This window comes from Penicillium mononematosum (genome assembly GCF_028829835.1).
Source record: "Penicillium mononematosum strain IBT 11891 chromosome Unknown utg000003l:1.0-8172316.0:1.0-8177699.0, whole genome shotgun sequence".
Taxonomy (NCBI): Eukaryota; Fungi; Ascomycota; class Eurotiomycetes; order Eurotiales; family Aspergillaceae; genus Penicillium; species Penicillium mononematosum.
Genome location: NW_026643273.1, coordinates 5,417,495 through 5,430,008, shown reverse-complemented (window position 1 = coordinate 5,430,008; position 12,514 = coordinate 5,417,495). Strand labels below are relative to the sequence as shown.

The following is a 12,514-nucleotide window of genomic DNA, read 5'->3' as shown; positions in this document are numbered from 1 at the left end:
CGTAGAATTCGGCTTATATGCGGCTACTAGGTCCCGGTGGGAAGTAGTGAGCGCTACCTTATAGTTAGACGACTATAGGTGAGACAGGTGAGTTGCTGCTTATACTCATTCCGAGTTCGTACGGTAAGAGACCCCCTAAAGCCAAAGATGGTCCCTGATCATGTATAGAAATGTGGTCTGTACGCTTCATGATTTGCCGTCTTCTTGGTATTCTACTATTCTATTATCGGACTTGAGTACGTTGTACATCATAGTCAGATAGCCCCAACATGTCAACCTATGTAGGTACACTGTACTATTAGTCCCATTACTAGTGGCATTTCTGTAAGTAATTATTATCCCTCCAGATACGTATTTCGTGAACTAATTATGGTCGTATTTAGGTACGTAGTAGCTAAAGAATGGGGAGTAACATCTAATTTATTCTCAGTGTTATACTTGTGGTGATTATTTAGATGTCTTTTCAGATGTCTTTCCAGATTCCCTGCAGATGTCCTTTTGATGTCTCTTGCTAAAATATCCTTGAAGCCATTTATATATAAGCTACTGCCTAGCATAGGCGTCTGAGGTTGGCAGACCCCATCATCACCTACTATTGAGATAGTACCATATTCTATGGATGCCTATTTTGCTAGCAGGCTAAGCGCTTGTTTGCTAGTGCAGCCTATAAGCGGTCTTCGCTAGATTGTAGTTTTTTCCTTCCCTCTCTCGAGTCCTCCAATGTTTGCAACCATCATCACCTAAACATTCGCGTCTGAACTCGTCTACCATTACTTTATTGATGATGGCTTCCAAGCCACATCCCCGGAAGCACTCCGTGCAGCTTTCACAGCGCTCGGAAATGCACTCGGTGGTGAAAAGTACGCCCTTGTCGGAGGCGGTGCTTGTGTGGCGTTAGGCTCCCAGCGAGCAACCCAAGACATCGACATTGTTGTCCTTCGGGGCCACACTCCTGATACGAGAAAGCTGCTACGCAACTCCCCCGACTTTGAGGTTGAACCAAGAACATCTCACACCTATTACAGGGCTGCGGAGGCTGTGGAGATCGAGATCCTCGCGCCTCCTGCTTTGTTCCGGGAAACATTCGACGAAACCACCGAAGTGATCGCAATCGGAAACTTGAAGGTTCTGAAGCCGGCATTACTTCTCAATGCAAAATGCGGGTCGATCGTCAGTCGGGCCAGTGAAGCTAAGAGGAGAACCGATGCTCAAGATATCATCTTCCTTCTTAGTTACTGCGCTGGCAACTCTGCCGAACTTCCAAAGGGGCCTGAGGTTCCTAACGCGAGCAAAGAATTTGTTGAAGCATTTGTCCAAAAGTACGGCGCTGAGGAGTCTTGGACTAGAGCTGGATATGACCTGCAAATGGGCTTGTATCTGATTCAGGTTTGCACTCGGCACTCATACTAACAACCTATAGGCTGCTTTACAAGGACCTAGTGTGTCTCGAAGCTCAATGGTTCTAATTTCAAATACGTCACGGACTACCGATGATAATAACTATCCTTTCTCTGGCCTTTCCTTGGCAGAATGAACATTATTCTTCCTTCTCAGAATTCACTATTACAATGTCTTTTTGGATTCCTTTATTTTCAGGTACATTTTCTTCTCGGTGTTATAGCTTGAAGCGTACTCAATAGCCGTAGAAGTGCTACCAGGAATGGGACCACAGGGAAACTAAGCAAGAAGAAGAAAGCTAAATTAGGCAATGGATGAAGCTATCTAGAACGATGGGTGAGACATCCGCTAGCAGAATGGGTAGGTTATCCATTACCCTCGTGATAACCCTCATTGCAGTGAGATTAGAATCGGAAATATATTTCCATATATTTGTCTATCTTCTAATCATTCAATGATTTATCTTGCCCAGGTAGAACAAGACTGATGCCTCATCAAGTCACGTGGGTCGGGTTTATTTTGTATCGTGTCAGTCTTTCCTTTGAAGACCTGACGACATCACTTTCTGTCATAATTTACAACATCAGACACCTTCTCCAACGACTTCCCACTTTAAACCAATACCTGCACGTCACCGTTGTGGATTCCACGTGCGCCATGCCCCATCACAAGTCCGACACCGAGCCAAGATATAAACCTTGTCAAGTGTTATCTGACCACCAAGTCCCCTACGCCATCTGGTTCGAAGATACTCTTCACCATTATGGCGTTCCTACATGGAAATTCGATCTCTACCTCCTTGTCTCGGATCTTGACAAGGCAGCAGAATTACTTGTCAAGGCTGGATGGGCTATTGATTCGCAAGGGCCACATCAAATCGGCAATGCGAGAGTGGAACTCCCACAAAAGCGGCTCGTTTTTCCAACCAGCAAGACAATAACTGTCCTTCTTCCGGCCCAAGAGTGGAAGTTCCCTTTGTTGGGATTACCTGACGATGCGTCGTTGACAACAGACTCACACGAGAATGTGTCATTCCCACCACTACCCGGCTTCCTTGATGCACTGATTGAGAGCTGGCTGGACTGTCCTAGTGATGATGCAATGTTGCTGCTTCATTTGGCCTGCCACATCTCCTATCTTTACGAATATGTACCCGCCCTGAAGCAGCGGTCATTCGCCGAACAGATGAAATATGAACACCAGCAGTTCCACTTTGATGTGTTGGCAGGAATGCAGACGGGAACTATCCAGTTCAGAAAGCATCAACGTGCTATTCGAGATGCGTTATTACGGGGCCAGTATGAACTACGGGAATGTTCGGCATCTCGTGATAATGAAGATCTTTTTGATACAGGGAGAGTGGGAATATCCTTATGAATGGTTGCCAGCGATATTCTACCTCGGAGCCCTTTCCATCCTGCAGGGCTTCAAATGCAGAAATCATTGTTGATTATTCCGGTAATTCAGGATTTGCATATGGAAACATCAACAAGACCACATGTGTGCACGAATAAAACTAAATCTGTAAGACACGTAGTTGATTATATAGAACCAGAATCCCAACCTACGTGCCCATAATATGCCGCTAAGTAGAGAAAATCATGTAATTTCTAACGGGACCAGCACGGCATGCTTGTTACATATATATGTATTTCAATCCCAACATTTACTGACCTGACTTGCGAAATATAACAGAAGTATTAGATCATATTGTGTTGTTTCATGACCAAATCTATATTAAAAAAAAAAGTCTGAAAACAGCCAGAAGGACACACCATCTCATTTGGAACTCACCGAATCATAGTAAGGGACTGGGGCTGAGATATAAAAGAACGACAATAGTACAGGGTGGGAAGGAAAAACGAGGGTATCATGGAAGCGAACAACTCCAATGGGCCACACCGGAAGATCAAAAAGAAATAGAAGGAAAGAAGAGAAAGAGTAGGAGCGAGAGTATAATGCCCAGTTTTAGGCAAACTTTTCCCAAGGAGAGCGAAAAAAAGTGGAATACAAGCCACAGCCAAAGTAGGAAAAAAAAGGAAAGGGTGAGCCAGAAGCAGCAAACCAAAGGGCGTATATCAGTCATTAGAGATTAGATATTGTCGAAGATGGAATCGAGTTTTGAGGGAAAGACAACAGCAGCCACCGTGGACCACAAGTCTTCCTTATAGCAAAGGGGAAACAGAGAAGGAGGGAATTAAAAAGCGTTTGAACTGGAACGTGAAACATGGGTATCTGCTCAATCGTCCGACTCAAAAGGTAAAAGGAGCCATTTCAGACCTGCAACATATGATCAAGCGTGCAGACCGAATGCCTTCCGAAGAAGAGGAAATCGTTTCTTTCGTCCCGAGCCAGCGATCACGACGTCGCGTGCCGAAGGCCCATGGTCATCAGGATTCGTGACTTCGGAGGTACTGTCATTATTCGGATCTGGTCCGTCGCGGGGTGCCTCGGTCCCCTTCGCAATTGGAGACGCTCTGTGAGCGCCATTCCCATTGACAACAATGCTTCCGTTGTGTGTCGCGCCTGCACCATCTGTTGGCGGTGCGGGATTCTGCGTTTGTAGAGCAGATGAAGGGGCGCTGTATGGCTGTTCCACGACCGGCTGGAGAGACTCTTCTTCCTTGGCATTGGGGCGAAGGGGCCACAAGTCTGCTCCTGTCGACTGGCGTTTAGAGTTTCTCTTCACCAACTTGGACGAACGACTCGGCTCGGGATTCCCGGCAGACACTATGGTTGTTGTGATGCCGTGGTTTCCATTAACCATGCCGTCGCCACGTAACTGATCGAGTTCCAGGCGCGACCGCTCTAGGGGTATGTCTCTCCGCGAGGGGCTTTCAGCTTCGCGAAGTCTATGATCCGAGTTCTTGGATTTCTTGATGCCAAGTCGGGCGAGAAGTCCTGGCTTCCGACCACGGGGAGGAGCCATGATGAACTCCTCCAAGTCCCTCTGCGACATGCCACGTTGTTTGGCCACAGCTGCCATTCCAGACATATTTGTTGCGTTCTTCGATGAAGAGGCCACTGGCTGGGATGCAAGCACTGGCTGCGCTTGCTGCCGGGCGCTTTCTTCTGAACTATCGTCCAACTCTGTCGAGTCACCGTCGTCGGCACCTTGTGGGCGGGGATACCGCGGACAGGACGTAGCTTATTGTTTCCAGGCTCATCTTCATCGCTGGAATCTGCGAATCGACTGGTGAAGGCCTGTGGCCGGGCTTCATCCTCGCCATCCGAATTTGCGAACCGGGTCGTGCGCAAAGACTTAGGGGGCGACTTGGTAAACTTCGCTCTTGGCGGGGCCTTCTTGTTAGTCGAGAAGAACGAATATCGCTCACCTCCAGTAGGTCCTCGGAGAGTCTTGCGCATGGTGCCATTCGAGGAGCCAGATGAAAGAGGACGATGTTCAAGGGGAAACTCGTTGTGTTCTGTTGGAGATTGGACTCGAACGTTGGCACTAGCAGTACCGGCTCTCATTGTCCGTCGCATAGAGTGGTGATCTCCGCGCGGAGAAGAGCGTTTGAAGCTGCTTGAGGAATCACTTCCATTCGACATTTTCCGGCGGAGAGTGCCAGGGATACCTGTCTGTCCTCCTAGATTGTGGAATGTTGGACCCAGAGACAGTGGACGAGGTTTGGCCTTGCCACCTCGCGGAGAAGTATCGTTGCTCGACCACCGCGGATCTTGCATACGTGACATACCATTCACATCCACCGACATAGGCCGAGCTCGCGTGGTGGGCTGTGCTTGGACGGTGCCATTTTGAGCAGTCGTATTACGGCTTTGCATCTGGATTGGCACTGGCGGGTATGCAGAACCAATCACATGGCCAGCCGAAGAGGCAGGGGGTTCCTCTACCAGACGGTTGACCGAGCCTGGAGTCGGTGTCACGGAGCGCTCCTGCTCAAGTGGCTGAGCTTTCACATCTTGTGACTGACTATCCACGATGGCGGCTCGACCTACGGGCCTCGGTGTTGCGTCCCGAGATTCGCTCGCATTCTCCTCAGTCGGTGCCGACCTCGGAACTGACCGGCTATCAACAATGGCGTTGATGGACCCAAACCCATCACCGTCCATGTCTTCAGCTGCATCGCTGTAGACGCTATCACCAGATTCCTCCTCGGTATCCACGTCGTCCAGTTTTGAAACAGCGCTCGCCACGGCCTGGGTGCTAGTATTCTTTGCGGTCGAATGGAGACTGCGGTCTGAGCTGGAGGGCGGGAACCCACCCGGAATCCTATACTGGTCCATGCTAGATCTCTTCATGTCGAAACTTTGCTTGGTTCCGTCTGCTGGGGGCGTAGCAGGCTCAACAGCAATAGCAGGCACATATAATTTTGAGCCCACGCTAGAATACGGGTGTTTCTCAGTAATGTCGTCTGTGACTCTGCCCTCTTGCTTAGCCCCAGTCTCTTGCTTAGCCCCAGGGTCGGTATCGGAATGCGAAGTAGGCAAAGTGCCGTTGACAGACAACTGCTCCAGAGTGCCCAAACCGCGTGGTTGGAAGTATTCATTTGACAGCGACATATCCCGCCTTCGCGCCACATCAGATGCAGATGAAGAGGTGGACTCATTGTCACTGAAATCTGGAATTGGCGACCTTTCAAGGGCACCGCCTCGGCTGCCCCGAATGCTACCGAAAGATGGAAGAACTTGTCGGGGCTTGATGACTACATCCCAGTCATCGTCGCTTGCAAACTCCGCGGGTGACTTCTTCTTGCCAACACCAAGCCAACTCATGCGGGGCCTGGCTTTACCGCCGGGTGGAGAATCAGGCGTATATTCTTCCAGCGAGGTAGGAGGGCTGGCTGCTGCATTGACAACCTCAGCCTCATCATCGAAGCTGACCTTGACAGGCTTCTTCCTGGTGTCAACCCGGGATCCTTCATCTGATGCCACTGAGGTACCATCTGATAGCTCGCTCGGTGGTAGGACTCGAGCGGTTGCCCCAACCCTCCCATCAGGCGACAAGGAGGTTCCTCGTGGGTGTTTCAATGCCGATTTCACGGGAGATACTGATCTGGGCGGAGGCTGGTGAACTTGATCTCCAGCTCCAGCTACAGAGAGCAACCTGGAGAACCGTGCAGTTCGACCCGGACTACTTGACTGACGGTGCGGCTGCTGCCCTGATTTGCAGTTCCGACGAGGGTGATGAGGGCACTGGCGCTGCCTCTACGTGATCAACAGTTGGCGATGCACTCGTCATCCGGTCTCTGCCTTGCCGTATAGAGATATTTTCGACATTCGTGTTATCATCTTCGGGCTCTTCTTCTTCTCGAACGGTGGATGGCCACCGCTCAGGAAGAGCTCGAGAGGATGGGTGTGCACTTTCGACGCTGGCCACAGTAGGTACTGCGTTACTGGTATACTGGTCTAGAGGATCGGTCTCTATAAGCGAATTTCGCACCTTCCCAGTCCGACCATTGGCAACTGGGCCGTCCTTTGGTATGCTAACCGCTTGGGCTGCAGCACCCGCGGTGCCAGCCAAAGGACCGGATTTGTTGGCAACCGGGCTTTCCACTAGACTGCCAGATGGCTGTGCCCTAGGCTTCCCTTTAGGGAATTTGTCAGATACCTCAGCAATTGATTCTTGAATAGCATTGTGGAGGCTCATCGGATTATTCCCAGATATCGCAATCGGCGAGGTAGGTCGCGAGCCCATGGGATACGAAAAATTGACCGAATTCCGGCTCGTCGAGCGTTCCAATTCTGGAACGGTCCCGAGACCAGTTACACGTTCATGCGTAGCTAGCTGAATCGGAGATCCTCGCCCAAGTTCCCGATCGACGCCCCTCATCCCAGAGCGCGGCGGAGAGGATGGAGTGGAACGCATCGATGGCTCCACACTCATTGCACGTCGACTCGGCAGTTTCCGCGACGACAATTGCGTCGGGAGCGCAGGTAATGGAGGTACATCCATGGGTGGAGCTGCAGGCCCGAGGGGCCCGGAGCTAGTAGCTGGGCGATGGGGGGACTGATCGCGAAAGGTACGTGCGCTCATCGAACCATTGCTACTGGAGCGGCGCAGCGTCCCACTCACGCTGGCCGAACGGCGTCCGCCAACGGGATTAACCTGTGACTGGGTCGAGCTGCGCCGCTGGACCATGCGTTTGGTCTGGACATTTTCAATGGGGGTCGGCGTGGGTGTGCAGTTGCGGAGTGCTGCTGCTGCCGCCGCGGAGGACAAGCTGGTTGTGGAGGGTTGTGATTTCAGGAACGCATGGCTGGCGGCAGACTGGGCGGATTGCGCGGCGGGACTGGAAAGTGGCTAGTGGGAAGGAAGGGGAGCTGTCAGTTTGATTTTCATGCATAGGTTGCAGGTACCCGTTGGGTTGCATCAAATGCTGCAACGGGACCCATTTGCAGATAGGGAACTCTGCTATTCTTGATATTCGACGCGCGAAACTCACCTGGTGATGGGCAGAGGCACTTCTCTTGCGACGACCGAAAACCATTGTTTAGAGTCTTGGGGCCTTTGAGGGACTGGAACAGGTCAATGATCGGATGGCCGGACACTGCTTGGTGCAGCGCCGGGATCCCGAATTGAGGTGGATGAAGTGAATGTGGATCTCCAGATGACGATGCGATGGGTAGCTATAGGAAGAAGTGGAATCTGGGAAACAGGGAAACAGAGAGGTTGAAGGGGAGCAACTCGGGAGTGATCGACCAAGTTAGAACCGGCGAAGAACAAGGAGATAGGAAGGCAACGCCAGGTAACGAGAGCTGGAAGGGAAGAAAGGAAAAGAAAAAAGATAAAAAAGTCCAGATCCAGGCAGATCCGAGATGGAGAGGAACTTGCGTCATGACTTTGATGGGTCAGGTACACACTTTACCGCCTTTGTGGACCTGCCCTTTTTAGCTCCAGGGCTTATTATGGGGGTTACAGGTATAACTTGCATACTCCCCGTAGACTTGACTCCTATTCAACTTCATACCTTTCCTACATATCCCATAGATTCAATCCAGCTTCTAATCCCAACAATGGCCCTCCTACCTCTACCCCTCCCTGAAGGCATAACAAGCCGCAATATCCAAACCAACGATCTAAATATCCACATCCTAGAAGCCGGCCAAACCCCAGACAACAATAAACCACTAATCGTCCTCCTCCATGGTTTCCCAGAAATTGCCTACTCATGGCGTCGTGTGCTCCCCAAACTAGCAGCAGCAGGCTTCTACGCCGTAGCCCCAGACCAGCGCGGCTTTGGCCGCACCACAGGCTGGGACACACGCAGCTATGAGGACGTCGACCTGACAACATTCTCGTTGTCAAGCTTAGTGCGTGATATTGTGCTCCTCGTGCACGCGCTAGGCTACCGCTCCGTGCGCTGCGTCGCCGGCCACGACTGCGGCGCTGTATCGGCAGCCATGTGCGCCCTAATGCGGCCAGATTTCTTTCAGAGCGTTGTGCTCATGAGCCATCCGTTTAGTGGTGCCCCGGATTTACCGTTCAACACGGCGAATGCGGATGCCACGGCTGGGTCTGATACGGTGGCCGCAGGTGGGGCGGGTGGTGCCGAGGGGTCGGCTGCTGCGGGGATTCATGACACGCTTGCGGAGCTCGGCCGTAAACATTATAAGTGGTATTATTCGACTAAGCAGGCTGGGCCTGAAATGTCAGACCTGGGGCCTGACGAGATGCATCGCTTCTTGAGGGGATACTTTCATCTAAAAAGTGGTTCGTGGCCGGGGAATCGGCCGCATCCGCTGGAGAAGTGGTCTGCCTCCGACCTGATTGAGCTACCTGGGTATTATATTATGCCGTTGAATGAGACGATGCCTGCGACTGTGGCGCGCGATATGTCGCATGAGCCGTCCGATGGTCTGGCCTCGCACTCGTGGCTGCCGGATGAGGAGCTCGCTGTTTATGCGGGTGAGTATGGTCGCACGGGCTTCCAGGGTGGACTGAACTGGTATCGTGTTCGCACCGCTGCTGGGGGCCGGTACACAAAGGACTTTGATGTCTTTGCTGGAAAGAAGCTCGAGCCGCCTTGTGCTTTTGTCTCGGGCAAGCTAGACTGGGGTAACTATCAGGAGCCTGGTGCTATCGAGAAGATGAAGAACGGGATTTCGTGTGCTGACCTGCGTATATTTCGGTTTGTGGATGGAGTTGGGCATTGGACACCCCAGGAAAGTCCGGAAGAGGTGACACGAGCGATTTTGGATCTGATCGGAGGTCTGCGTGACTAGGTCCTTATAATGTATGCATATACACTATTGGACAGCTACGTGCTTTGTAGATAGCCATTGGGAACTGAGAAAGAAGGTTCCGGGAGATATGAGAACATTACATATGTATCATGAGAGTTAGGATGACAAGAAATATTATTTGAACAAACTGGACATCTTACATTTGCATAAGAGGAGCGTTGACTCCTCAGGAATAGCACTGGGGAGCCATTATTGTGTCCATACTACATTACCATGTCTAGTCTCCCATGTCTAGTCTCCCACGCTAGACGTTTCCTATAGGATCATACCTATACTTTCGATACTATACAAATACATCCTCAAAATAAGTACATACTCTTTGTGTCTACACTACGTATCTCTACTCGTGCGAACTAAAAGCACAACGCTGAAAGCCATATTTGACAGAGTATGTGAGATACTCATCGTTGACAACAATTGCAATCAGTCAAGAGAGAGATCGAATTGAATACTTGCTTATATAACAACATTGGTGGCCACCTAGCCATCTAGGTACATATGCAGTAATAGGTGAAAACACCTATTAAATCTCGACCAGAGAATGGAAACATCCAGTGTTCTTAGTGTGCGCATGCGACCGAGGTGCTCTTTTCTTGACCACCCGCTTGGTGGGTGTTGCACTGTGTCGGGGGATCGAAGCAAGGCTGTTGGCGTATTTTGCAACAGCGTAAGCAGTAGCCTTTGAATTAATCAGGAATGCCTCGTGGTTGAGATTCTTGAAGTCATCCCCGGCAGCATGATAATTCACATCGTAGGCTACACCTGCTTCGCCTCCGAACAGTTTCGCCTCTTCTTCGGTCTTGGCGCCTTCAGCACCAGTGAAAATGCCACCGGCGGGAATCCCACGCGAGATGAAACCATCGTAGTCGGAGCGGCCATTGAATTCGGTTGGGATATACGGTAGCTTCTTGGATTTGTAATAGTCTTCAAACAAAGCCTCGATCTCAGCAGAACCCGCCGGTCCAGTCTGGTTGAAGGCATCTCCGTCGCCATCATAGATCATGAGTGCGTAATTGGGTGAGGCAATCATATCGAAGTTGAGGTAAAGCCTGATTTTCGCTAGCTCATCAGCATTCAGGTGCGAGGTGTAGTACTCGCTACCCAACAGGCCGAACTCCTCCGCCGTCCAGAAGAAGAACCTCACGGCATTTTTGACAGAGAATCGCGTCAACGCTTTTGCGACCACGAGGTTGCTGATAACACCAGAGCCATCATCGTTGATACCGGGACCGGCATCGACTGAGTCGGTGTGACCTCCGAGTGAGACGACGTTATTGTGATCACCGCCCTTTGTCTCGGCAATCACGTTGAATGTGGTGCGATTCTCGACTCTGCTGTCTATCGAAACAGACAGAGTGACAGCACCCTTCGCTGCTGCATCGAGTAGGGTCTTCCCATCGACATCAGAGATTCCAGCAATGGCTGCATAAGGGCCGAGTTCATTGGTCACTCCACCCAGCGTTCCACTAACAGGCCCTGCCTCGTTGTTATAGATAATCACTGCAGACGCCTTGGCCGCAGCAGCCAGAACCGACTTTTCTCCGAAAGTACATTCTCCACGCTGGACTAGGGCAATTCCACCAGCCACCTCACTCGGGTAGTCTGATGCACTGCATCCGAGGTTCGAGACCACTGCCATCTCCGCAGTAACATCAGCGCTGGGGCTGTATGTCATGGCGGTCGCCTCGATGGACTCGCCATCGAACGTCAGGGAGGTCTTTGCAGTAGTCCATGTGTGCACTTGTGGCTGTTTCCACACATGATAGTAGCCAGTCTTCTTCAACTCGCGATAGATGTAGTCAACAGTATCATTGTGTGCTGCACTGCCAAAGACACGGTTACGCTCGGGATACGCATAAGCGAAATCCTCAAGCTGTTGGGTCCCTTTCAGGAGGTCCTTCAGCCGAATGGCAGAGGGGAATTCATCCTAATAAGTCAGACTACTTGATAACGGCGGCGGGGATACACCATGCATACATACTGGTGAAACAAGGGGCTTCCTCCGACCAGCTTCAGCAAAGGCCACAGACAGGTGGGTTATCAACAAAAACCACTTCATCGTCAAGTAATGCGTGGATCGATACCCATCCCGGGGTAGGGACGGTGTTTTTATACCTCTTCTTCATATTGTTTGTGACCATCACGCGACGATAGAGTGCGATGGTGCGTGATTGGCAGGGGCGCGAGGGGTAAGCCAAGAGCCTGGCTTGCTGCACTTGGCAAAGGGGAAGCAATTTCATAGGGCCGGCTATTGTTTTGCAGGCGGAAGCCCGACGGCACTTGATAACATCACGGCTGAGGTTACAGTGCCAAGGCATCTGAGGCGGGAAGATACTAGGGGTAGATAACATTATTGCGGGGGGTTGCGCTCATTGTCCAACACTATAAACCTTAGGACTAATTGTTTAGTCCGTATTCGTAACGGGTTTGCATTAATCCGTTGATTTGGATATTATGGCCAGATACCGAAGGTCGAGGGCTAACTTAGCCGACTGCTTATTAGAGGTTAGCATACCTAATCCATATCCTCTTTGGTAATGCCCATTTCAATCATATCGTCCCAATTCACATTCGGGCGCTCAAATCAGGCTCAAATACATCCTTGAAATCCTGATAGGATCACGATAGTATGTATACACAGCATCCTCATGATCCAATGTGGAAGGACAACGCCCAGTGCAGAGTACAAAGGCTGTGGTGGAGTGCCCAGCATGTAATTCCACAATCTGATGATCTATGAAATTGACACCACAGACGGGACCCCTTCTGCATATCAATATCAGCTATATCTAGAACTGGTTAATCGAACATCTGAAGCGGAGCAGGTTGTAGAGCGAAAATATACCCCGAATTTCCCTATGGAATGCTAGTTCCAGAGACAGAGCCTGGGGTTCAAGAGGCCCACGAA

The 12,514-nt window shown here is 50.8% G+C and overlaps 5 protein-coding genes across 5 annotated transcripts; 3 read left to right on the top strand and 2 right to left on the bottom strand.

Moving 5' to 3' along the window:
• Nucleotides 1-269: 269 nt before the first annotated feature.
• N7519_007079 (uncharacterized protein) lies at nt 270-1,466 on the top strand (the record flags this gene model as incomplete). Its single annotated transcript, XM_057293855.1, has 3 exons — nt 270-285; nt 797-1,373; nt 1,421-1,466. The coding sequence occupies 3 exons, from the start codon at nt 270-272 to the stop codon at nt 1,464-1,466; spliced, it is 639 nt and encodes a 212-aa protein (XP_057148666.1).
• A 418-nt stretch (nt 1,467-1,884) lies between these two features.
• N7519_007078 (uncharacterized protein) lies at nt 1,885-2,775 on the top strand (the record flags this gene model as incomplete). The annotated part of the gene is made up of 1 exon (XM_057293854.1): nt 1,885-2,775. One exon carries the CDS (start codon nt 1,885-1,887, stop codon nt 2,773-2,775), a length of 891 nt encoding a protein of 296 aa, XP_057148665.1.
• Nucleotides 2,776-3,691: 916 nt separating this feature from the next.
• On the bottom strand, nt 3,692-7,850 carry N7519_007077 (uncharacterized protein; the record flags this gene model as incomplete). Its single annotated transcript, XM_057293853.1, is given in 4 exon segments — nt 3,692-4,512; nt 4,530-6,466; nt 6,507-7,663; nt 7,806-7,850. 4 exon segments carry the CDS (start codon nt 7,848-7,850, stop codon nt 3,692-3,694), a joined length of 3,960 nt encoding a protein of 1,319 aa, XP_057148664.1.
• A 526-nt stretch (nt 7,851-8,376) lies between these two features.
• On the top strand, nt 8,377-9,585 carry N7519_007076 (alpha/beta fold hydrolase; the record flags this gene model as incomplete). Its single annotated transcript, XM_057293852.1, has 1 exon — nt 8,377-9,585. One exon carries the CDS (start codon nt 8,377-8,379, stop codon nt 9,583-9,585), a length of 1,209 nt encoding a protein of 402 aa, XP_057148663.1.
• A 544-nt stretch (nt 9,586-10,129) lies between these two features.
• Nucleotides 10,130-11,665, bottom strand: N7519_007075 (M28 family metallopeptidase; the record flags this gene model as incomplete). The annotated part of the gene is made up of 2 exons (XM_057293851.1): nt 10,130-11,533; nt 11,588-11,665. The coding sequence occupies 2 exons, from the start codon at nt 11,663-11,665 to the stop codon at nt 10,130-10,132; spliced, it is 1,482 nt and encodes a 493-aa protein (XP_057148662.1).
• Between the last annotated feature and the right edge of the window lie 849 nt (nt 11,666-12,514).